At 41.1% G+C, this 27,011-nt stretch overlaps 1 protein-coding gene across 4 annotated transcripts in view; it reads right to left on the bottom strand.

Annotated features, from left to right (window-relative positions):
- Nucleotides 1-23,616, bottom strand: part of CBLB (Cbl proto-oncogene B) — a 194,754-nt gene extending 171,138 nt beyond the window's left edge. For 2 of the 4 annotated variants that reach the window (XM_073306566.2, XM_073306576.2), the window contains exons 1-3: nucleotides 23,520-23,616; nucleotides 22,192-22,371; nucleotides 10,368-10,618 (exon numbers count right to left, since the gene is read on the bottom strand). In XM_073306566.2, coding sequence (XP_073162667.2) covers nucleotides 10,368-10,618; nucleotides 22,192-22,371; nucleotides 23,520-23,612 — 524 coding nt within the window. In that variant the 5' untranslated portion in view covers nucleotides 23,613-23,616. Of the gene's footprint in view, nucleotides 1-10,367; nucleotides 10,619-22,191; nucleotides 22,372-22,944; nucleotides 23,120-23,317 lie in introns of those variants that run through there. The other 2 variants (XM_073306585.2, XM_073306595.2) reach the window with 2 other exon arrangements.
- Nucleotides 23,617-27,011: the final 3,395 nt, after the last annotated feature.

Genomic DNA, 27,011 nt, shown 5'->3' with positions numbered 1-27,011 from the left:
CTGGTATGTCAAAACCTTACTAATTTCACACGGTCAGTCCACTTTTCTGTATCAACTCAGTCATATGGAAGTACACACTGAAAAGAATTTAGGTAGCGAACAGAGATCACGGTTAAAAGTCTTAATACAATTCAGGACCACTTAATCCCCTCACAGGTAATCTGATCAAATTATGGCTGAAATGCACAGTGTTTTATCATATGCCAGAGACAAATCTAAGAACATCTAAATAATAAAAATCCTTTAGCGCCACATCGGCTGCAAAACAAAAATGCCCTGAAATGTATTATTCATGTACATTACAAAATGAAATAGAGATGACAGTAAATCGGCTCACTGCTTGTTATGTTCTCTGTTCCATAAAAGAGACAACCTATCAATTTGTTTTTCATTATTTTATATAGATAAAAATATTCAAAAAAAAAAGAAGAAAAGTCTTAAGAGTTGCTTTCCTTACTCTTTTCATTACATTATTTTTGGCAAATAGCACTTTTCCCTTTAATGCTGATCTAGCAAACAAAACAATGTTCCTACTAGACAGAAAGTGCACTGTTAAAAGAATATATAGAACATATTTGAAACTGTTCAACAAAGTAAATGAAGGGTGAATGAGAAAAGGATGAAAAATGCCAACATATTAATCTTACAACCTGTGTAAAATAACAGAGCCGTAAAAGAAATAGTGTCAGTTTTATACACAAAATTTTATTACATCTTGATATTCCGAATTTTAGCACAAGAAAAATCTCGCTCTATTAGATAAATATTTAAAATGTGATGTGATGGTAAGACCTACAAAAACAAGATTACCCTGACATCAATTACATCAATAACGCAGGTGCACAAAATAAAATTGCTCTGCCATAAAAGAATCCTTTGAATTCGACTTGTTAGACAGTAACAGCTATGATAACTCAAGCCTTATTAAAAAAAAGGTAAAAGAAAAGAACATTCACTTAATGTTAAAGGATATAACGAGGGGAAAATGTTTTTTCACGGCACTATAGGACACAAGACTCTATAGAAACAATACTTAATAGTACCTTTAAACTTTCTTGCACATTATATTTCAGTAAACAGAACTGTCAATCCCTAACATTTTCCATCACCACACAATCGACAGTGGGTGAAAGGAGCACCTTCATGAGAGAGGTAGAAGACTCCGCTCCAGTTTCTGATAAGTTTAGGGGTCAGTTCTGTCTACACTACTAGGCCACAGTATGTTGTCACCACTGCTCTGACCAAATCCCAGAACACAACAGTATTTGCAGTGAGCATTTGGCCACCATTGGAAGACAAGATACTGGGCTAGATGGACCATTAGTCTGACCCAGTGTGGCCATTCTTATGTTCATCTGTGGCTATAGGTAGAGGAGCATTTGCGCAAGCACAGGTTAGTCTTGGATGGAGCTATTCTGTTGTGTGCCACAGAAAAATGAGCAAGGGCTGCCACAGATCAGGAATGGGTATTGGCACTTCAGGCCCCAAACCAGATTTAAACATAGTTGAGTAACCAAAAGTGTGTCATTGTGACACTGGTAAGTCAAGTGCCAGCTCTGGCCAAGGCCATAGGCTTTAGCTAAGAACTGATAAACTCATAGTTGGAAACATACAGGTGACCTGGTTTGGTTAAGTTCAAAAGAGCTACCAGTCTTATAAGAATGTGTTTAGACTCTATGAAATGCTTGTGAATTGCTGTATGCATCAATCTCACTTGTAATGTCTGTGTTCCATACAAGGTAAAATATAAGTTTGTTTTATAATTGTAAAAATGCCTGCTCTGAACTTGTGAATTCCCCCTGCACATCCAAGAGGGCTATCAAGAATTAAGTGGGCCATTATAGGACAAAAGCTTTGACAGCCCCATACGCCCATTGGCAAGTACACGCAGAAGGCCGCATCCCATCAGGCTGAATGCTGGAAGAGGGAAATAAAAACAGCTAACATGAAGACTTTTACATCTCTTTGCTGTTTGGAGTATCTCAAAGGATGAAGCTAAGAAACAAAAAAGTCGAGATCCCCAGGAAAGACCCTGGGTTAAGCCATGAAAAGACATTCACTACTGACAGATCACTATGTCTCTGTAACCTTTTTGGAACCACAGACTGAACTCATTTGTGCATATATATGTTGCCTAGTTTAACCTTTCTCCCCCCCTAATTAAAAAACCTATAGTTAGTTTATTACAGGATCGGCTACAAGCATCATCTTTGGTGTGAGACAATGCTTGTAGCCAACATGAGAATGTGGTGCGAACCACAGTTTGAGAACCGCTGATCTAGATGATCCCTGAAAGGTATTTGTCTAACCTGCTCTTTAAAACCTCCAATGGCGGAGATTCCACAACCTCCCTTATGCAATTTATTCCAGTACTTAAGCACCCTGAGAGTTAGGAAGTTTTTCCTAATATCCAACCTAAACCACCCTTGCTTAAGCCCACTGCTTCTTATCCTATCCTCAGAGGTTAAGGAGAACAATTTTTCTCCCTCCTCCTTGTAGCAATTTTTTATGTACTTTAAAACAGTTATGACACCTCTCAGTCTTCTCTAGGCCATACAAACTCAATTTTTTCAATATTCCTTCACAGATCACGTTTTCTAGACCTTCAATCATTTTTGTTGCTCTTCTCTGTTCTCTTCTTTTTCAAGAAAAGAGATAGATAAATGGAGAATGTGGCACCCAGAACTGGACACAATATTCCAACTGAAGCCTTATCATGGAGTACAGTGGAAGAATTACTTATAATGATGTGACACTTACAACACTCCTGCTAATACATCCCAGAACAATGTTCGCCTTTTTTTGCCACAGTGTTACACTGTTGACTCATTTAGCTTGTGATCCACTATGACCCCCAGATCCCTTTCTGCAGTTCTCCTTCATAGGCAGTCACTTCCCATTTTGTATGTGTGCAATTGATTACTCCTCTTAGGAAGAAACACTTTGCATTTGTCCTTATCAATTTCATCTTATTTACGTCAGACCATTTCTCCAATTTGTCCAGATCATTTTGAATTTTAATCCTATCCTCCAAAGCACTTGCAACCCCTCCCAGCTTGGTATCATGCGAACTGTGTGTGGGCTCTCTGACATTATCTAAATCATTTATGAAGATATTGAACAGAACGGGACCCAGGAACCATCCTTGTGGGACCCTACTCGTTATGCCCTTCCAGCCTGACTGTGAACCCACTGATAACTACTCTCTAGAAATGGTTTTCCAACTGTGTCATGCTGCCTGGAGTGGCTCATGAGTCATACCCCAGAAAACCACCCATTTTTCTCCAGCTGAAACCCTTTCAAATACCTTTTTCTCTGCTGAAACTCCACAACTAGGATGGACATCAAATGAGTTGCCTTTCTTAGTCCTAAAGCAAGCAACAGCTCTGCATCCTTAAAGGAGATTAACAAACAGCAAATGGAGAGTCTAGAGGGCCCATTTATGCAATACTGTAGGAGTACATTTATTTATACCTGTGCAAAGTGGGTGTATAATGCTATCATTCTGATTTGACAGCGTTTTATACCCACTTAGCACAGTGTAAGTGATTATGCAAGGTGAAACCAGTGGAGAATTAGGCCCTGGATTTCCCACCACAGATGACTGAACCGTGCTCAGTTTTGATCATCAATACCATATTCAGGAAAACTCTTAAATGAGAGCTTATATGAAAGCTGAAAATGCTGCCTCATGTTTATAATAAAGTTCCATAGGAAAACAGCAACTAGGCAAATGTACCATCTGCCCTTCTGGATCTGGAGTTAAGGCAATAAAAACATTTTCAAATCAAAAAGATCTGTGGTTTTAAACCTTGTTCTTCCTTCTCTCCAAATTGAATTAATAACTACCATTTGGTTATTTTTGCTGTTAATACATTGTTCTCATTTTGCAATGTAGCCTACCTGTCCATAAGTAGGCTAGAAACTGTCATAAAACTAACTCACTATTTTGTGGCCTCTACATGCTCTCACCTGCCCTCTGCAATAAAACTCTCTTTGTCTGGCTCTCTGAAGAGTGTGTTTGTCTAAATAACCTTTCTTGTTTAATTTAGATTAGTGCTACAGAAAACAGCAAGCAGTTTTTACTTCTGCAAAATTCAAGTTCAATTATTCACATGCTTAAGGTATGCAAAAATGATTTCTTACACTGTTTTGTTCCAGGTCAGGGGGTGGGGGCGGAATCTCACTGCAACCTAAAAGTTGTCAGAGAATCTAATTTCCATTTTCAACTCCTGCATACCCACCCACCTGCCCTCCTACCTCAAAAGAGGTTTTCTTCACCTTGCATTTTTATTTTACAAAACATTGCTAATTATCTTCCAGTTACTTAATCTATTTTAAAATTGATACAGAAAATCTTGCCTGTGGTACTGAAAACCAATTCAAGAGGTTGATAAATATCCAAAATGGGGGACAAGACGTGGGAGGGGGACAAGCAGCAAAGAAAGAAGAGGAAACCTTCCTATTTTCCCTTAAAAAATAATAGAGATAAACTTATAAAAATGGCAAGTGACTACTTAAATCACAGGGAAGGGCTTTGATGCCTAGATTCCAGTGAAAGCTGCTCAGCTTTCTTTTCAAAGCTTCTCTTTCTGAACTAATCAGAATAAAATGTGTTTCAGAAACAAAATTAAATTTTTAGACTTAGCCTCAATATAGGAATTGCCAGATCACAACAGAGCACAGATTCATCCTACTTTATGTTACGTAACTCTGGACTGAACTGTTCAGTCCAGGATTTACTGAAGACAAAAAAGACATCAACTGTCTGGAAAACTGGATGGCTCAGGGGACTGCTAATGGGATGTGGAATTTTTCACCTCAAGGTCACAGATTCAAATCCAGCGTAGGTTGGCCGACACCAAATGTCCTTACCTTTCAACAGCTGCTCAGCTGTCGATGTGAAATGAACTGGTGGCCAAAGACTACTTCTTTAAGGACAGCTGTGAGCATCCCAATTAGTGTCTTTCTTGAATGTCTGTATTCAATTAATATAATGAATCTGTTGATCAAAGTCTAAGTTCCTTTACTGAAGCAAAAATCAGCCAAAACAATTTGAACTTGAATTTCCAACTCCCCTAAACTTGATATACCCTCGTAAACATCTCAACACGAAACTCTGACTTTGTCACAGTGAGGAAGGAGAGGAGGATGACGGTAATTTCCAGAGTAGAAAGCTTTTCACTGAGAATACCATGTCATCAATATCTGGATGTTCCAGTTCAAAGTCTGTTAATTCAACCAGTGTCTACACTAGGGCGACCAGATGTCCAGATTTCATATGGATAGTCCGAACGTTTGGGGCTTTTTCTTATATACGCACCTATAACCCTTGTTGTGTCGCCTACAAGAGAGTAGCTGACATTGGCTAGACCAGTGGTCTCCAACCTTTTTAAGCACAAGATCACTTTTTGAATTTAAGTGCAGCCCAGGATCTATCCCACCCCTTCCCCAAGGCCCTGCTTACTCCATCCCTCCTCCCTCCATTGCTCACTCTCCCCCACCCTCACTCACTTTCATCATGCTGGGACACTGGCTCTGGGCTGCAGCCGAGGGATTCACAGTGTGGGAGGGGCTCTGGGCTGAGCCTGGGGCAGGGGTGCAAGCTCTAGGAGGGAGTTTGAGTGCAGGAGGGGACGCCAGGATGGGGCAGGAGGTGGTTTGCGGTGCTGACTCTGGGAGGGGGATCAGGGCTGGGGCAGGGGTTAGGGTGTGGGCTCCCACCAGACAGTGGCACAGCAGGACTAAGGCAGGCTCCCTGCCTGCCCTGGCCCTGAGCCACTCCCAGAAACTGATGGCACGTCCTTGTGTGTCTCGGGGGGGTGGGGGGGTGGGTAGGGAGTCTCTGCGCACTCCCCATCCCTGCAGGTGCAGTACCTGCAGCTCCTATCGACCACAGTTCCCCATTCCTGGCCAATGGGAGCTGTGGGGCAGTGCCTAGGGGCAGGAGCCATGCACAGAGACCCCCTCTCCTCCCCCCTCCCTCACACAGGAACGTGCTGGCCGCTTCCAGGACTGGTGCGGGGCCAAGGCAGGCAGGGAGCCTGCCTTAGCCCTGCTGCACTGCCAGACTTTTAGCAGCTGGAAACTGCAACCTACCAGCAGAGGCTCCACAATCGACCAGTTGATCGCGACCTACCGGTTGGTGACCACTAGGGTAGACTGAAGGGCAGTGATGGATTTATAAAAATAGGTATATATTTTGACTGTATAGTTTATCACTCTCAGTTACCCTTCACTTGCTGATTGTCCTCTCAGACTGCCAGGTATGCATACACAGCACGAACCGCAAGGCAGGCACTGCTGGAATATAAATAACCTACATCACTCGGAGGCATCTCTTCCAGGACATGATTTGCAGGGTACTGGAGGGAAACTCACCCTGTCATCTTTCATACTACACTGGAACTAAGTGGTTTTAATCTCCAAGCCTATAAGTTCAACATCTTTAATGAACATAAATGTAACTTGCCCTTCACCTCTTTTCCAAACCCCTTCTTTCTTTTTATGATAATTTAAATTCTGTGCCTGACTGAAAAAAACAGACAGCAGAAGTCTTATGTTTTTTGGATGGACAATTCTAGGATGCAGCAAGCCAAACAGAATCTTATATTTCACATAAATGATGCTTTCCAGTTTTAGTCTGCTTCCTAATAAATGAAAAGCAAAAACAAGGCCCATCAAAGCATAGAAAACTGCCATTTTTGTTTTGTATCTGACCCAATAATTTTAATAGGCTTTTTTATAACCCCCTTTTTAAATTATAAAAGAAAATCTATATGAAAAGTTATGTACATAGTGAATTGTGATTAACAGAGTCCTTATTTTAGATACTGACTGAGCAGAAGTTTTTAGATGAAAAGAGATAGCTGTATATCCTACTTCATAAAAAAGAGGAATATATGAGAAAATAATTGTTTAATACAGCAGGAAGTGAGAAAAGGATTAGGATCATCATACACCAAATTATAAACTAATTAATGAACATAGGTCATTTATTCTCTTTTACCATCAATGTTTAGCAAGACGTTTATCCCATAGGACAACCAAAATATACATGAGTCAAAAGCGCTTACACAATGGTCATGTACACTTTAGTATCTGGTAAACTAATTATTTCATACCATAGTTTCATCATGAATTTTTATTTAAGATGCGCATATGATCCAAATGGGTGACTACATTACTTCCTTCACAGGATCTTTCGGGGCTAATATTTATTACCCGTTCTTTATCATAAACAGTGTTCACCTCAGATCAAAAAGTCATTATTTCTATCATCATTTTCTTAAGCCTACTATATCATTACAAGTAACATTACTAAAACTGAAAGTTCAGGGAAAAAAAGGTTATTTCTCCAGTCAGTTTCCTTTTATATTAAAAGTAAACAAAGAAATACACACACATATTGTCAAACTGTCAGTTTCCCCTTTTCACAAGGGTCTTTTTCACAGCAACAAGGGAGACACGTACCAATTACAAAAGAGAAAGTGACTGTAAACCCACAAAAATTGGCCAGTTGGCCAGGAGTCAAACTGCTTTTAATCATTTTTGTTGTTGGTTTTGGTTTGTTTGAGAACTGACTAGATTTCAAGTTGACAATATCCTTTAAAAAGGTGGGGTGGGGGGAGGGGGAATAGAAAAAATTAAGTTCTTTTATGTTCTCACAGCATTGTGAAATCCTGTATTAGCCTGAAACAAATACATTTAGAAACAAAAGTTAAAAATAACATCATCCTTCTTTACTTACCTGCCAAGACCATAATTGTTAGGAAGGGGAAAGACAGCCCTGAATATGGGACTTGGCAAGTTAAGCAGTTTTCATTCAACTTTTTAGGCGGGACACTCACATATAGAACTAAATATCACTGCTAACACATTCTTGGTAGATGTTCACATACACAGGCAATGCACTCTCAGAACACAGAGTGCACTGAAATAGTTTAGGAAATCTAGATTACCATTCTTTTATGGTATTGTCAACAAAAATGCTCCATGAGGCATGAGTTGTTGAAGTGATATCTCAATCTTTAAAGCGTTCAAAAGTTTCAAGTCTTAAATTATACAGTATTTCAGAATTAAGTCAGTGTAGGAAAATCAATATCATTCCAAGGATTAGTCTTTTAGCGGTAGCAGCTTTTCCCTGGTTAGGTTCGTATATGCATGTTATCTTAAGACTTGTCTACAAAGAAAAATTGGACTTCTTTAAATATACTAGCATACAGTGATACAACTGCCTAGCATGGATGCAGTTATATCAGCATAAAGTTGCTTACAACAGTTTGCGTACTCCAGTCAGAGAAGGGGGAATAGGCTATACCAGTATGACACACCTTTAGGCCAATATAGCTAGATCCATATGAGGGGGGGGGGGTTACCAATTTAACTGTTTAGGTAGAAAAATCATATGCCTAACTGAAATAGTTAAATCAGTACAAAAATTGCATGCAGACCACAAATTCCCTTTGTGTCTAATATACACACACCAGCACTGCCTATTTAAACACAAGTAACAGGTGTACCACTGAAGATTTGGTATTTTGATTCTTCTATACTATAGTCATCCCATTTCCTACCTTCACTTCATATCAGACAAGCAGAAGAGGAGAATCATTACTTCCAGGAGGTACTAATTCACAACAAAACTTCAAATAGCTACTGGTGGCCAACACGCTGCATTGATATGGCTTGCTTTTCAATACTTTTTCTGAGGTCAACTTACGAGACTGACCAAAAAAACCTTGACAGTTAGTAAAAGGTAGGAGAAGGAAATGTGGAGTTTGATACACCGCCTGCTTCACAAAATACATTTGTGTCACCATCATCACTATTATCAGGGTTTGAAGTAGAAAACTGAAGGGAAACCCCTCTAACATCCATTCTAACCTATATAGTCACTCAAGGAAGGTTTGAGTGTCCGTACAAACCATATCAGGCTTTTGTTTTTGAAAGAAGGGACCTGAAAATTGCTTTAATTTATTGCAAGTATTGTAGCAAACCCACAACTAAAATAAAATCTGTTTACATGGTGCAGTCTTTTAAGTCCAATCTCCCCTTACCATAAAAGTTTTCGTTTCCTTTCTAGCACAATGACTTCTGCATACGCTACCTACAGAATGCTAGAAATCACAATCTCCAGTGAAAACATCCCTTCAGCTGCTTATGGACCCATACTGAAGATGGCTAAGACAGAAGAACTTTCTTACCACTAAAGTGACTCAAATATCACATTTTCTTTCTTTCAGTAAATTAGTCCGAAAGTCTTCATAGACATGCAGTCTCTCAAATGTAATCAACTGCAGGTGTGGGAGTGGGCTATTTTTTTATTCTCTAGAATTTAACCAAGTTTGAGCTAATATTTGGGATTGCAGTAATCATAAAGCTGTGGTCTTTTAACTCTCCAGCAGATTGGTCAGGAAAACATTCTAAATCAGTGGTAGCAACAGCAGAGACATCTACAAGAACTTGTTCATTTTCACTGCTTCTGTCCATAGAGTTTCATCAGCATTGAAACTGTTGTACTGCCGCACTGGTCCTGAATTCAGGTGCAGAAAGAGGGGCAGGGAGGCAATCCTCCGTTTCCCCCAGTAGACTATAACCCTAAAAATATATCTTGTGTTTGTTTGGATAAATCTAAAGGCGAGTCCAATGAAGATTCTTGCATTATGGAAGCGCAGACCCATGATACAAGTGCACCCTCATACATACTTTTTCTAAACCAGAAGTGAGCACCCAGTAAAACTGAAGAAATAAGTTAAGCTAAAAGCTAAACAAGAAAGTGCATACTCACTGCTACACACATTAACAGCACAACAGTGTCCTGTTAACAGCACCAGCTCTCAGCAAAGCAGAAATCAGGTAGACCTTTCAAAAGGCTACTCAGTACTCATCACCATTCTGAAGGATCAGCACCCTATGCAACCTGTGATCTCTCCAGAAGTTCTAAGCATTACACAGTTTTGTTCCATTTTATTGCTGGGGAAAACGTCAGTCAATATCCCGTAGTGGATCTCTCAATTTCTCTTTGTAAGAAGTAGATTACATCGGCAATGCTCTAACAAGAGGGTTGGTCGGTCTCTCCTAGGAAAGGAGCTACACACTGTAGGTCAGCTGAAGGAGTAATTCTAAAGAAATAGATATTTTATAAAGGAAATGCACTTAGTTTTAAGTTCATGTACAGTGACACAAAGAATACCTAGTGGAACAAAACCAGTTGAATTACTGATTGACCTGCAGGGTCACTGCATCCAAACAATAAATATTTTCCTCTTTAAATAAATTAAATGTCAAAACAGTGTGGATATAAACAATGTTAAAAATGCAGACAAGCAAGACAATCTGCATTGATGTGTAAATATTTCTCTTACCTGTCCTGAGACTGTTCCTCATACATCCGCTCCTTGCCTTCTTTAAAGAGTCTTATAGCCCGTTTTGATTTTTTTATAAGACTGTCAATGTAGATTTTAAAATATTCATTCTCACTGAGTTGTGCAAGTTTCTGGTTGTCGTCACAGTTGCCCAGTATAAGTCGCAAATGTTGATAAGTGTCTGGTAAAATGTCAAGTATGTAAGGTGGGCTGTTTTTCAATTGAAGTTTGGGATTTTGGCACAGTCTGACCTAGAAGCAAAAACAACAGTGTTTAAAAAAAGCACACTCTGATCACTCCACATCTGAAAGAAATGTGTAGGGGCAAAAAATGATTTGACATCTTGAAATAAGCAGAGGCAAGTATAATTCTCAGGCCTCCAAGCAGGGAAGGTTTAAAATTCTGCTTTAACTTATATCCCATACGATGCCACTGACATCATTGTTATTGTCTAGTTTATGGAGAACTTAACCTTCTATTGGCATTCGTAAGGATCAAGTAGTCCTAGCCACTCCTCTCCACATTTTATGCACGTGTTCCTTTAACAGGAACGCCTTTGCCTGCCTGCTCTGCACCACATATACTACAGAGACACTAAAAAAGGCTTTACTATAAACTCAACTTTTGCAACTTCAGGGTTCTACTAAAAGATGGCATCTACATGCACCTTGAGTCATTAAGTTTTTAAATGGGACCCATTATATATAAACACTTCAGTTAATTTCCTTTTAAAAACAACTGACAAACGGAATATGCTTCAAATGAATAGTTAAATATCTATTTTGTACATATTTATTTGAATCAAATCTACCATACAAAGTGCTTCATACACCAACCACGACAGCCTGCTCCTCTATGGGGAATGTATATACTTATTTAAACTACTGCCTTCACAATTGACTTTTTTAAACTGTCTTGTGATCTTGTTAGCTCTCGTAACTAAGTAGGTTTAGGCCTGACCAGTCTTGGATTTAAAAAAAAAAAAAATATCCAGGTAAATCCAGATGCTGTAAGAAATTGTGGTAATGACCCGGTGGGCAGCATTCTTCAGTCCAAGCTAGAACTGAACTAATGTCCCATATGTTTGCAGGGGGTACTATGCCACCAAAGATGCAAAGTTCAAGATGATGCTCATTATCCACTTTGAAAGAGTAGAATTTTAGTCCTGCGTTCTGACCATATACCAATTAAAGGCAGTTCTATTCTGGCTACTTAAATTCTCCTGTAATTTCAATTGAAGATGGTATTTTACTTCATTATTCTGTTCTAAATTACTGTATAGACTTGACACACAGTTCATAGAATCATAGAATATCAGGGTTGGAAGGGACCTCAGGAGGTCATCTAGTCCAACCCCCTGCTCAAAAGCAGGACCAATCCCCAATTAAATCATCCCAGCCAGGGCTTTGTCAAGCCTGACCTTAAAAACTTCTAAGGAAGGAGATTCCACCACCTCCCTAGGCAACGCATTCCAGTGTTTCACCACCCTCCTAGTGAAAAAGTTTTTCCTAATATCCCACCTAAACCTCCCCCACTGCAACTTGAGACCATTACTCCTTGTCCTGTCCTCTTCTACCACTGAGAATAGTCTAGAACCATCCTCTCTGGAATCACCTCTCCGGTAGTTGAAAGCAGCTATCAAATCCCCCCTCATTCTTCTCTTCTGCAGACTAAACAATCCCAGTTCCCTCAGCCTCTCCTCATAAGTCATGTGTTCCAGACCCCTAATCATTTTTGTTGCCCTTCGCTGGACTCTTTCCAATTTATCCACATCCTCCTTGTAGTGTGGGGCCCAAAACTGGACACAGTACTCCAGATGAGGCCTCACCAATATCGAATAGAGGGGGACGATCACGTCCCTCGATCTGCTCGCTATGCCCCTACTTATACATCCCAAAATGCCATTGGCCTTCTTGGCAACAAGGGCACACTGCTGACTCATATCCAGCTTCTCATCCACTGTCACCCCTAGGTCCTTTTCCACAGAACTGCTGCCTAGCCATTTGGTCCCTAGTCTGTTGGGTTCTTCTGTCCTAAGTGCAGGACCCTGCACTTATCCTTATTGAACCTCATCAGATTTCTTTTGGCCCAATCCTCCAATTTGTCTAGGTCCCTCTGTATCCTATCCCTGCCCTCCAGCGTATCTACCACTCCTCCCAGTTTAGTATCATCCGCATCTAGTTCCCTAGAGCTGCTGCATTCCACCCTACAGATGGCTGTATTTCACTAATGAACTAAGCGGTCCCCATATTTGTGATTCTTTACGTAATTACTGTAGTATACTTACGTAGAGTGTGTGCATATGTATGTAGTAAATCAATGAAAATACTTATGAGAAAGAAAATAAATTGAAGTGTGATATACAGGTTTTATAGGCATGAGTTGAGGATTGCTTTTTTTTTTTTTTTTTTTTTTTAAGGTAATGTGACTAAATCACTAATATGTAACTGTGATGGGGTGGACTAGGCCCAAAGGCCCCCTGCTGGAGCCTCAGAGGCCTGCCACACCCATCCCAGGAAAGGAGCAATAGAGAGGTCCTCCAAGCAGTCTACAGTGGCTGAGGAGAAGCAGCCAATCAGAGAAGCTGCAAGCTCATATAAAAAGGAGCTGTAGGGCCAGAGTGAGTGCAGTCTGCTTGCTAGGACTACGGGAGAAAGAGATGCTCCTGGCTGGCTGCGAGGGCTAAGGCGGATAGTTGCTAGCAGGGACCAGGGAAGCGAGGGAATAGTTTCTGGCCAGTCACCAGGACTCACTAAAGACAGGCCCAGGGAAGAGACTGTCTGTGGAACTGTTACCCCTGGAAGGGAACTGATCTAGACTGACCTAGCTGGAGAGCCCAGGGTCAGAGAACTAAAGGGCAGGTGACGAGCCCCCAGGAAGGAAGCCATGGGGGTGCTGCTCCACCCCAGAGTAGGAACCTTCATATGCAAACTCACCAACTAGGGTACTGAGATCAGCCCTGTAGGGCCGACTGAGGACCGGAGCCCAGGGAGGGCTACAGGGACAGTGTAGGTGGCTGGACCAGAGGACTGAGTCGCTGAAGACGCGACGAGAGATCCAATCGGCTGGAGGTGTAGCTTGTGAGAGGTGTGTGCCACCCTGCTGAACAGAACTAAGAGATTGCAGGCACTGAGAAAGGGAGTGCTCACGAGAAAGGGGGTGCTCATGAGAGGCAGATACTGACCCTGTTACAGTAACTAAATATGTATTTTAACCTTCAAATATTGCCTGGGACAAAATTTCTATTCATACTAATTTCATGAGTTCAAAGTCCAATATCGTGGGCAATTCCAGGGGAAGAGACATCCCCCTAGAAACTCTAAGCTATTTCCTGTGATACAAAGACTGACTTTCTAGCCCTCCAAAGTCATGAGATACCAAGCATACCTTAAAATTGTCACTAATTCCATGCTGCAACATAAACAGAGTGGAAAATTCCATATTTGGCAGGAGTGGAGATAGAAGGAAAGCACGTTGCAGTTTTTCTGAATGGAAGTGTTATGCACATATATCGTAAAACCGGGTCAAAATTTAATTCAGTTCCTACTTTTAAAACTTATTACTAACCCTAGTAGGCCGCAACAGCAGAACTCAAACTGACAACTGTTGATGCGAAATTTTTATATTACAGAGGGGAAGCATTTAAACATTAGATTTGTAAGAGTTTTCTCCCTTATTTTTCTTGGCCCTCATTCACTTTGTATATTTTTCAACAGCAGTTTTCCTCTTTGAAGACTCACCCTTTCACTTTATCTGAAGTAAAAATGATGTGTGTCAGTTACTTGTTATGGGAGGGATTTTAGAATCACAAATAGAGGTGATTGAAGCTCCTTGAAGCTTCTAGCCCGAGAAAGAGTGCTTATTCCGACAACATATCAGCAAAAAACAAACCCAGAAAGTTACAATCATGCTAAATTGATCCACTTTTTAAAAATTAAACTGAAATTATCTACTCTGAATTCCTCCTAAGGAAACTGGATGATTAAAATAATTAGTTCTTATGTGGAAAGACATGCTGCACAAGGAGAAAAGTCATACTAGTGTAAGTGGAAGAAAGGTGGCTTTATGTATACCAGAAAGGTGAACACGCTATTTCACAGGGTATGCTGCCTGTATATACACAAGTTGCTTATTTTGGTTGAGGATTTTCTGTGGCTGGATGGCCAGACAGTTGAACAAAGGGCACACTGTGAAAAAACAAGACTCAGTTCCTCTTTCTGGTGCTTTAGAAAGTCTTTTTTAGTCCAATACAGTCATATATAGCTAACAACAGGATTCTGTGGTCAATCTGGTTTACCATTCTTCACTGTCTGCAGACTATATGGAGACCAATTACAGAACAGTAATAGACACCTCAAGATTAGCAAAGCCCTTCAGTTATACAAAAATATTTCTACAATAAAACTCAACTCCTCTTAACTTTATCATTTTAATTCGTTTATCACAAAACAAGTGATAGAATTTAGTTCAAATGCTTAAGAGTCCAAGCACCCACACACTAAGGTTGTGAAGGATTTTCTACACTTATTTTTACAGTGGACCAGATTGCAGTATGGAGGAAATGTGTCTGTAAAGAGATGGTTGTGTAAACCATATGGCTCCTAGAGTCAGGATGTCCTGAGACTTACCACAAGGGTTCACATTAATAGTAATCAACAAGAAATGACAACAGCTGACGTAAAAGGCTTCCTAAAGCAACCGAGCTCTCATAGTACATACCTTTCTGAAAAACAAAGACACAGCAGGCTGAGCTTTATGACGCAAACCTCACATTAGCACTAGCATAGGGTATGAGTCAGATCACTGATTACTTTTGTATTGTGACTTGGATTAAGCATGTAGGTATTTAGTAAGCATTTAGTCTATCAAAAAAAAAAACAAAAACCAACATTCAACAAGTTGAAAATGAAACTTTTCCTTGATTGAGGCATGTCAAAGTGTATATAAGATCCTTGAGGTAGCCTACTCATAACAGGATAACAACATATACCACCATGTTTAATCGCTGTGATACTGGGGCACCTACTTCCTTCTAATGCATGGCCAGAGTATGCACCCCATGCTATCAGAAACAGATTTGGTCATAGTGATCTTTCTATCTGTTACCTCCAGGCTTGACTACTGCAGTTCACATGGAATAACCAAATGTGAATTAAATGGGGTTCTTATATTGAAAGGTTTCCATGGGATTGGTCAGAGCTACCCTAGACATCACATCCTCTTTTTTCCACCACTCTGACTTCCCTTCACAGCTTCTTTTCACTGGCTCAAACAGTCAGTGTGGGAGACCCTCATGAGACTGGAGGCAAACTCTCAGGGGAACTGGACCTAGACTATGGAATTTGTCTCCGCAAGAGACACGGAATACAACCTTCAAGGGCCTTAGAAGAAATAGGCTTTGCATTTGGGCCTATGTAGCTTTCCCTCCCAATAGCTCTTCTCAAAAAATTAATCCTGCACATACAAAAAAAGGTGATACCTATTCGAGTTCTATCTTACTGGCAGGGAAGGGAAAGAGAGCATTCACTTTGTTTCTCTTTAACTACATGGGAGATGCTCAGTGACTGTCCTGACGAGAGTCATATACAGTAAGTACCTAGACACAGAACACTTTGAAGTAGGATAACATTTTTTAAACAAATATGACTAAGTTAGACAGTGTTTTAAAGTCTCTTCAGATTAGAGGGAAGAGATTTCCATTGCACCTATATAGCCATTTGATTTCATGTAGAAAACCGTGTGTGTTCTGTTTGTTCCACAATGATCTTTTTGAAAAATTGTTTTTAAAAGGTCAGTTTTAATGCTTTGATAAAACAGCTTTACACTGTCAAGCAAAGCACGGCAACACTTAAACACCAGGATATGTTTAAATGCCAAAATGCTGGTCGAGGACCATGTGAGAAAAGTAACTTATTCTGTTGCTGTTAGTAATCTGCTGATTATGACTCCTACTAAATTCTCTCTAATCAGCTGAACCCAATGGACGGGACAATTAAGAGTATCAGTTACTAGTATATTTCCAAGGTTACAATTTGAAAGGCTCTACTTAACCCGCATCTTCTGCCACACAGTGCAAAACCACCACAAGATTCAAACAAATTGGCTCAGAATACCACACATGGGTTGAAAGTGGCTACGCAGCAAGATATTGTAACACTTCTGATCTCCAGAAAGCCACAGCACACAAAATCCTAAAGAATGAATCCTGAAGAACGAAATGGCGGATTGGCTACCGGGAAAATGGTGAGATCACAAGGTGCAGAATCACCCACCAAAGCCCACTGCCCCCAAGACAGCATTAACTATCAATACATTGGCATTGTACATTGCAGATGGGTAAAATTACCAAGATGTAGAAAAAACAAAAGACATCTGGAAGAGATGTCATCATCTCACCAGAATGGATGAAGAGGCCTTTGCTATGTGACTTCAACCCGAGGGAACAGTGGGTTCTCATATCCTGGATTCAACAGCTTCCATACTGTAACGGTACTTGTTTTAATATGGGCATGGGGATGCAAATATAGTGGTGTTACTTTAAAAGCAAAAAGTGCAGTGCTTTGATAAGCTGTTCATGCCTCATATCTGCCACATAGATATTCAGAAACCAGCAAAGGGAAACTCCCCTGGTTTTTCACCTGATTTTCTCTGTAACTAATTTTTTATCATTTTTTCCTCCACACAAGAGAGGTGTGTGGACATAAGACTTTCAATCAATATTTAAAACACAGTGTAACGACCAGTTCATATACTCAAGAACACTGTGGTTATGATTTACTTAATTGGTTCCTTTGTGGTACTGTGAAGTTAAGTGACTTGGAGGTTATATGTTACATTGAGGGTTATAAAGAATAATGAATGTATACATTGGGTTTCACACTCGTTAACTGTACTCAATAGAGACACTGGATGCTAGAGAAAAAAATTGGATTTTGGCATCCCCTCATTTTAAAAAAAAAAAAAGTATCACTTTTAGTAATGTGGTTTTCAATAATCACAAAGCCAATAGCGCAAGCTTTGAGTACACATTGTGCTTTGCTCTTAGACTATATTAAATAGCAAATCAAATTGCTCTTCCTGCTTTCCATTCTGGATAAAATTTATGGCGTGGACCATGATAAAGCAACAATACAGTTTATATATGAATTTTACTTTCTATCCTGCTACTTCACCATATTTCCCCCTAGTACTTCAGAGTACCCTGTAGCGATCGAAAGTTGAAGCACTCATACATGGGAGCACAAATACAATATTCTTTCAAAACATTTCACAATTTCACTAACACTTAAAATTAATGTGAACTCCCAGCTCTTAATAGCCAGACTATTAAAAGTGTTAATCTACTCTCATATTTACATGGTAGGTGTTTCCCCTGCTACTCTCAAGATAAAGGCATGCTCCTTTTAGGAATGCACTTTTGTTTTCTAGATTCTGAAATCTATTATGCTTATGATTTTGCTGCAATATCATCAGATGTTAGAAGGCCCTTCCAATGTATCTTCAATACATTTTATAGAAAGACTTAAAATGATTTGTAATTATAATTTTATTATTGCACCAATATTAATAAATTTCAGATTCAGTTCTCATATATAGGTGCTACATCTTATTTTGAGAAAATTTTGTCATCCACTATATCAAAGAATTAAGTTTTGTGCTAGTGAATACATCAGATATCTTTGGACTCATAATAAAGTTATCACTGGAAATTATGTCCAGCTTTCTGGAACATGAAACAGGAGCATCACCCAAACCTTGGTATTATACAAAGTAATGAAATAAACCAATGCTCAAGAACTTTTTGATGTAAGTACTGCTTGTCCATTCAAAAAGAGGAGTTTACACAGAAATACAAAAAATTTATATTAAATCTACTGTTAATCAGGAGTTGTTAAAAAAAACAGAACTTAACTCTTTTTTGTGTATCAGTAAACTTTATAAAAAGTAAATTTAGATTCAGCTTGACATTGCCCCACATGCACTGATTTGTTTACTTGTAACTACAAGACTCAGAGACTGCATCAGGAACAATTAATTTTGTATTTTTCGCAAGTAGCCTCAGTAGTAAATATTTACCTGAGGGGACTTTATCTAGAATGTCATGCCATCACATTTTGTTCTATCAATTTTGACAGGATTCTTTCAACTACCAAAGGAAAGTTGTGGGGGGGTTTAAAACTGGTACCAAAGAGATTTCAAGGTGAGATACTGTATATGAAGTTGCAGCCTTAATCCTGTTCTCAGAGCTAAAATATAAAACCATGAAAAACAGAGTTATGAAGTCTCAAAATTGACAGACCCTTAACTATAACAATTCCAAGTCATGGCACGTAATATACACATGAAGATTTGCATGATGTTGCTAATGAACTTTACATACAGCATTACGTATTCTCCAAAAACCCTAATCCCACAATATAGTTATTTTACTTTGCATAATTTTGTAGTTTTGGATAATCCCACAATGCTTGTAAATGGAGCAGCAAATGTGTTTTGCTACTCAAGTTACTTCATATATGGAATCTCAACTAATGAGAAAAAGCAGGGACAGCATGGAGAGGAGCATAGGAAACAAACGCCCGAGATCTAAACCCAGTCTTGACAGTGGTTCTCTGTGTCCTTGGGCAAAACAACCTCTCTGTCTTGTCCTCTACAGATAGAGAAAGAGGAGAGATTATAGTTAAAGACCAATATTAACCACTAGTTATTTAGGCCTTGAAACCACAGTCTGATCGCTGAGTGGGGACCCATATGATTATGCAGAGACCCACTGAGTTCACTGGGACTCTGTGTGGGTATGTATATGCACAGATTCACCAGACTGCAGGATACAGGCGCACAACGGTATTTAAACCAACAGTTACTTGGGAAGGTTTTTAACTATTTCTGGTTTTAATCCCTGGTTTTGATTTAGATAGAGGAGAAATTTACCTTCCATTGCCTACTGCTGAGAAGACTTAACATTGGTTATTTGCCAACACGTTACGTTTATTCAAATGCACTCTCTTCACTATAAGTACCAAATGCTTAACTCAAGCAAGTTACAGCATTTGGACACCATTACATCACCCTGTCTGGTATACTTTAATGTAATTTGGAAATAAAATTTGATTAACTGACAGCATCTTAAAGAGGATACATTGAAGACCAAACTGAGGACACTTATCCAGTGAAACCAAAAAGAAACCAAAGTGCAGCCTTTCCAAATAATTCTGCAGAACAGGCCACACAGTCTGTTTTGATGCACTGATGTAATAATGACAAAGTTATTCTATGCAAGCTGAGTGACAGCAATCCATAATTCTAAACTATGAGATTAAGATTCAAACTAACCAAAGGAAAAACGCACTGTAAGGCTTTCTGCATGGACTGACATATTATTGCAAAGAGGGAAATATCAAACTGTACATTCCCTCTATTGTTTCAAACATGATATAGACAGATGCCATCTTTTCAAGATGAAAACATCTTGAAAAGTATGAAGAGTAGTGTCTGCCTCCAAGTGCCTATATTTTTATATTAATTATGACACATTCCCTATTTACAGAACTTAACCAAATTCAGATCTGGAAGTAATAGAAACAACTCACTGAAGTCTTTGGAGTAGCACCCATTTAGGTTGCCCTTTAGAATTAGCTTTAGGGGCTGTTCTAATAAATAGAAGTAATATTCTAGTGTAGTGGTTCTCAAACTTTTGTACTGGTGACCCCTTTCAAATAGCAAACCTTTGAGTGTGGACCCCCCCCCTTATAAATCAAAAACACTTTTTAATATATTTAACACCATTATAAATGCTGGATGCAAAGCGGGATTTGGGATGGTGGCTCACAACACTCCAGGTAATAACCTCGCAACCCCCTGAGGGGTCCTGACCCCCAGTCTGAGAACCCCTGTTCTAGTGGTATAAGCATGCAATGGCAAATAAGGTTCCAATAAATGATTCTGATCATTCTAATTTAGCAAGATGCATCAAGTTTTCCTAATATTAATAAATATTTTGCATTTATATACCACCACATGGATCTCTACATTAAAATGCTTATATTTTAAAAATAAGTGAAATGAACCACAGGGAGTTAAGTTAACTTTCCAAAGTCAGAGTCAACATCAGAGTTAGATCCTTAGGACATGTCTAAACTACAATCTTAAATCGACCTAAGTTAGATTGATTTACGGCCAATGCAGCACTTCCACTGACTTACAAGGGGCAGTGGGGAGGGGCTGAGAGACTGCCCAGACCCCAGCTGCCCTCCCGAGCTTCTCGCCTTCCTGCTTCCTGGGAGCAGGGGGAAGCCACCAGGGGCTTCTCATCTTCAGTGGGGAGATCCACAGCTAGAGTCTGGCTGCTATGCTCCCGGCAGGGAGCGGGGATCCCGGGGAACAGTAGGGCTCCCAGTGGGGAGCCTGGGTGACAGCTCAGCTTGGAGCAGAGACAGCAATCTGGCCCAGAGCCATAAAAGGGACAAGAATGACAGCTAACCGCCAACGTGAAGAAGACACTGCGTTGCCCCAACTACAGCAACATATGGCCTACGTCTCTTGTGGCGGTGGAGTTTTATGTGCATGTAGTAGGGCACTTATATCTGCAGGAGCAAGGCAGTAGTGTAGGCACTGCACTTACACTGTGGTGTAGCTGCGTTATGTCGACCTAACTCTGTAGTTTCAGAGTAGCAGCCGTGTTAGTCTGTGTCCGCAAAAAGAAAAGGAGGACTTGTGGCACCTAGAGACTAACCAATGTATTTGAGCATAAGCTGTAGCTCACAAAAGCTTATGCTCAAATAAATTTGTTAGTCTCTAAGGTGCCACAAGTCCTCCTTTTCTTTTAACTCTGTAGTTTAGACCAAGCCTTAGAGTCACGTCTCCCTTGGTTCTAGGACCTGAGACTACCAGGTATTAAAACCTCAATCATTTCAAAGGAAAGCTTCCCTGTGTTGATTATCCTCAAAAATCAAGCTCTTATCTACCAAATCACTCTGCCTCCTGGGACTGTTACCCAAACTAGTAAACAAACTATTCCTAACTTTAGTACAGCACCTTTTTAGCTAATTTGAACTTAGTCTATAGAAAGCTGTCACTTCCGCTGTATAGTTTAATAAAATGTGCGACTTTGAGAAAGCAACATGCAGACGCTACAAGATCTATAAAGCAATGTTCCCTACCCCCAACCAACAATAACTGTCAATAAAATACATTTCCAGCTCCAAAATAAATAGTTAAGCAAAGAAGATGTACGAGTACTTTTTAAAAAAATTCATGCAAAAAATGCAGACAAAGGATTTAAAAATAAAGGATTTCTAACTCATCTGTTTACTCCATTAAGGGATAATCAGAGAGTGATTTCCTCCTCAGGCACAATTCTTACAAACATGTACAGTATGCATACGACTGTCATGAGAGTGCTTTATAGCATGATTAGCTTAACTGAAGTTACATGCGCAAGAGGTTTTGTTTGCAGACTGAGTAAACGGGACCACTTTGAAACATAAGGAATATTTGATACACAAGAAATAAATGAAGCAGTTTTTTCACAACAGCTCTACAAGTCTGAGTTATTTTGAAGGACTTTGACCAACAAGAGCAGCAGGACTTAAGGCAAACGTGCATTTCCCCACTCAAACAAGATTAAAAAAAACCCATAGCCAGAGGCCAGCAAAATGAACCAATAGGTTTATCTGACCTAAAAGGCAAGTCCCACTCTTTTCGAAGAAGGACACACATGGCAAAGGAATAAAATCTGCAGGATGATGTAGATTCTCACATGGACCCATGTAAATAACTTCCTTCCCCAACAGGAGAATACAATATGTACACACGCAAAACTTACCACTTTGTCCATTAGCTTCCAAGTCTTCTCCACAGTTCTGCGGTCAGCAGCTGCTTGCTTGGGGGGCCCCACAGCATCCTGAATAGCATCTATGATGCCCAGAATACGCCCTTTGCGGGGGTTTCCTCCTCGGCCACCTGGGTTCCGGCCATTCAGGGAATTGGCCATCTGGGATCCGATCTTAACAAAAATAAAGAAATAAGAATTATCATAAGGTGTCCTAAAGACATAAAGAAACAAAACCATAGAGCGAGGTACCCTTTCCTTTCCCCAGTCAGGAAACAACAAGAGTATGTTTGGGAACTGGCTTAACTTTTGTTGATGAAGAGTATAAACCCACCTGAGCTGAGTTTACACTGACAAGTGACCCTAGATTTGTCATCAATGTAAACATAAACAGGATAAATTTACACTTGTGTGTGGACACAGACTTTTACCCCATAAACAAAAACAAACCCACACCTACACTTTCTGCTTCCACCCTCCCTAGCTTCCTCATAAAGAAATAAAAGCCACTGGTGAACCTAACACCACTGAAGATCACTTTACACGCCCCTGTTGGGTTTTCCAAGGACTCCAATAAACGTACAGATGATCATGTACACACACAGCTCACCAGGGACACAAGCTTGTCACCAGACAACAAAGGCATATGGACTGCCATTTGCCAAGTTACCAAAAAAACAAAAAAAAACAAAGCCAACAAGCCTGGGAGGAGCAAATGTTTAGGACAACAAAATGAACCATACATACGGTGTATTATCTTGTATAAAGAGTGAGAGAAAGTGAAGAAGGGGGAAACCCTAAAGAGCAAGAAGGAAATTTCTTCTGTAAATCCAAGCTCCCTGAAGCTTTGTTTCACAGGAGCGACAGCTTTGCCCCCTTCTCTGTCCAGTCTGAGCAGATGGTGGTGGGGGGGGGGGAGCCAAAAAAGTAGTACCCCCCAATACGTCTTCCCCTCCTTCTTTTCTCCCTCCCACCTTCCGCGCCTGGCTTCAGTCCCAGAGGCAAGGACGCGCCCCCCCCCCCCCCAGCAGCGTGTTAAATCCCAGCCGCGCTCCCGGCTCCGGAGGTTCTCGCTCTGCCCCCTCGGCAGCCACACGCGCCCCCTTCCCCTCGCACGCACCGGCAGGCAGCGAGAGCAGAGCAAGTGGGACGCCCCGGGGAGCCGCCTGCCGCGCGGGGGCGGCCGCTGCCCCCGCAGGAAAACACGGAGAGTTAATTCACACCACGCCGCCGGGTCTCTCGCTCGCCAGCCATGTGGCTGGGGGCCTGCATAAAGCGGGGGGGGGGGGCGCTACCCCGCTCCTGGAAAGTGAGGCGCGTACAGGCTTCAGCGAAAGCGCCGCTCCTCCGCTGGGCTTGGCTCTTCCCTCTTCCCCCTCCAGCTGCTGCCGCCGCCGCTGCTCTCCTTGAAACATACACACGCTCCCCGAGCCCAGCATTCACTCCCACGCATGCGCGCTGGAGAGGAGGAGGCGAGAACGGGCGCTTTCCTGGGGGGGTTGGGACCCTAAGGCTCAGAACGTTAGCCAATCGGAAGGGGGGGACAGGGCTTGCTTGACAGGTCAGGCAGCAAATGGGTGGGAGGCAAGGCTGGGCTGAACGGGCTTGAGCCCCTCGGAAGGCAAGGGACGGGCGAGGGGAGGGACAATAGGCTGGCCTCCAGAGTAGGATTGATGGGGGAAGGGGCCAATGAAAGTGCTAGCCTGGGGGGAGGCGGGGCTACCGGTGCCACCTCTTTCCTTCTGGTTTCTATTTCTGTGCTTCTTGATGGAGGGGCGGGGAGAGAAGAAGCAGGGGCTAAGGGGAGGGGGACAGCTAGGGGAGGAGGGGCAAGGGGCAAGTGGAAGGATGGGGGAGGAAAGGTGTAGGAAGGAAGGGGTTGGTGGATGGACTAGGGAGCCTGGGGTGCTGCAGGAGAGGGAAAGGTGTGTTGGGGAAGAGGGGACAGACAGACAGAAAGAAAGAAAGAGGAAGGAGTTGACGGGGATAGATCTAGGTTTTCTGTACGGTGGGGGAGTCAGTCTGTCCTATAAAGAACAGGAGTACTTGTGGCACCTTAGAGACTAACCAGTTTATTTGAGCATGAGCTTTCGTGAGCTACAGCTCACTTCATCGGATGCATCCGATGAAGTGAGCTGTAGCTCACGAAAGCTCATGCTCAAATAAATTGGTTAGTCTCTAAGGTGCCACAAGTACTCCTTTTCTTTTTGCAAAGACAGACTAACACGGCTGTTACTCTGAAACCAGTCTGTCCTATGGTGAGCCAGGCCCAGAGTATCTGCCCTAAGCCCTCTTACACATTGGGAGAGGGCTTTGCTGTTTTACACTAAGGATCCTGCTTCTGGGTAGGGGGCACTTTTTATAATCTGCCCCTCAGATAGAAAGGATTTTGTTGTGCCTGTTTTACTGATGTACACTGTATTGCCAACCCCAAAGTCAAAAAGTTAGGTCCCAAAAAGTCATGAGATTTTTAACAATCAATTGGGATATTTTTATTGGCATGCTGGGTTTCAAACCTCTTAAGTGTCACATTTACAGGTAGAAAAGGAGTAATTGTGGCACCTTAGAGACTAACCAATTTATTTGAGCATAAGCTTTCGTGAGCTACAAGCTTATGCTCAAATAAATTGGTTAATCTCTAAGGTGCCACAATTACTCCTTTTCTTTTTGCGAATACAAACTAACACGGCTGCTACTCTGACACATTTACAGGTATTTCTCTACAGCCATGAGGTCTGGAAAAAGTATGTTTTTTACTTTTTTAAAAATGAAATCTGAGAGTCTCCCTTAATTATAACTTCCAGGACAGCTAAGAAAAACACCAAATATTGTGAGGCTTGTAATAAAATTGTGATAGGTAACAACAGTGAATACATAAAAACCCATTCTACATATTTATTTGAAAAAATCTTTTTTACATCTATACCCCTTGATTCTCACCAGAGCTCTCTCTGAAGGTTTAGTACTAGTACTGAAAGCTACTTATCCTCACATTAACTAAATTGTATGTCTCCAAAACATGAGCTTCATGCATAGGATGGATGCAGAATATTGGAATTCAGACTTACCATGGAGATCTAAGAGCAGAATTTTCTCCTTACATTGTTACTCTTAGAGGCTAAAAGTTAAATATTCAATATTTTGATGCATTTTTTGTTTTCATGGAAATCCAATTAGTTTGGGGATGATTTATTTCCAAGCTTTAGTTTTCTTTTTCTGAAAATCATCTTCAAAAGATGTTCTTTCCTGATTGCCCCCTCCCTCAGGATTAAAAAACATTCTGCCTTTTTTCTCATTTTAGCTATTATAATAGTAATATTGGACAGGAAGACTGACTTGAGGAAGCTCTTGACAACATCTGTATTTCCAAACTGAGGTCTGCCTCATTGTCATTCTTATTTACATTTATCATTTATTAAATACTGTAAATCCAGGTGTCCTTTCTGTTTATTTAAAATGTGTCTAGTCATTGCTTTGGGCACATGTACAACTATAAAATCCTATTAATAAAATCTGTGCTTAGTGGTTATTGTTTCTCTGCATCTTTAAAATGGAAACTGAAAAACACAGTCCTAAGTCTATTGAAAAGTTTCCCATTTCACTATCACCTCTGCAAATAACTCTGCGTCCTGTGCTTATATCGTGGTTTATGACTTTCTCTATAGATGTAGTTTCTAACCTTTTTTTTTCTGTTGGAGCCCTGTGTAAGATACCCTGACTGGTGGCACCTTTCATAACCACGCCCTATTATAACTGCCACCATCTCTTGTTTTGGTTAAATTTTATTATATATTTTTAGCCTTGTGTGTGTGTATATATATATATATATATATATATATATATATATATATATATATATATATATTGTGACAGGTTCAGGCCAGATGGCTACAGGAGAGTAATTTTTTTTTTTGAAGCAAAAAAGGTATTTTTTCTATTTGCATAACATACTTACAAAACAAAACAACAGCATATGCAAAGTGTAACACAGCAACCAATCACAATTGTTTTCTCATTAGCTTCAGGGGAGGGAAGTGTTCAAGCTTGCCTGGGCCCAGAGCAGTGGGCTTCTTCCTCAACTCTCATGGTCTTCCACCCTTCCGAGTTACCTGGTGGTCCAGAGCGAGGCGGCTTCATTGACTCTCAAGGTCTGCCACCCCTTCGAGTTACCTGGCGCCATGCCTGAGTGTCACCAACAATTCCCTCCTCTGAAAGCACCCAACAAAAGGGGCAGGCTGTGAGGTGGACAACCTGGGCGGGGGGTCATGTGCACCCACGTGTGAAAGGACCCCTCTAAGGTGGTGGTGTCCGCAGCAGCAATGGCTGGGGCTGGGGTTCCTTACTCTCTCCCCCAATCAAAGGGTCAAAACAAAGGGAGCCAGACGGGGACACTGAGCAGAGAGCCTCGGACAGCGCCCACCGCTCCTCAAAAACATCAAGGGAGTCGGTGGACGCCGCCCAGAGGAACTCCGCCCAGATACACGAACGGACCGAGGATTGGAAAACGGCCCCACAGTCACAGGAGACTCCATCGGCCAACCTCCTCTCTCTGGTTTTATAGATGGCCGTTTTAGCCAGGGCCAGGAGGAGGTTAACTAGGAGATCCCGCGAATTTGTGAGGCCACAGATGGGGAGTGCATAAATAAAAAGGTGAGGGGAAAAATGCAACCAAAAACGTAATAAAAGATTTGTGAGGAGCTGGAACAGGGGCTGCAGCCTGGCGCACTCCAAATATACGTGCGCCAGGGTTTCCCTCACACCGCAAAAGGGACAAGTATCTGGGATGGGGTTGAACTGCGCCAAGTACGTGCCAG

This window comes from Lepidochelys kempii, chromosome 1 (assembly GCF_965140285.1).
Source record: "Lepidochelys kempii isolate rLepKem1 chromosome 1, rLepKem1.hap1, whole genome shotgun sequence".
NCBI classification, from domain to species: domain Eukaryota; kingdom Metazoa; phylum Chordata; order Testudines; family Cheloniidae; genus Lepidochelys; species Lepidochelys kempii.
The sequence above is the reverse complement of the archived record's forward strand: the minus strand, read 5'-3'. Positions and strand labels throughout refer to the sequence as shown.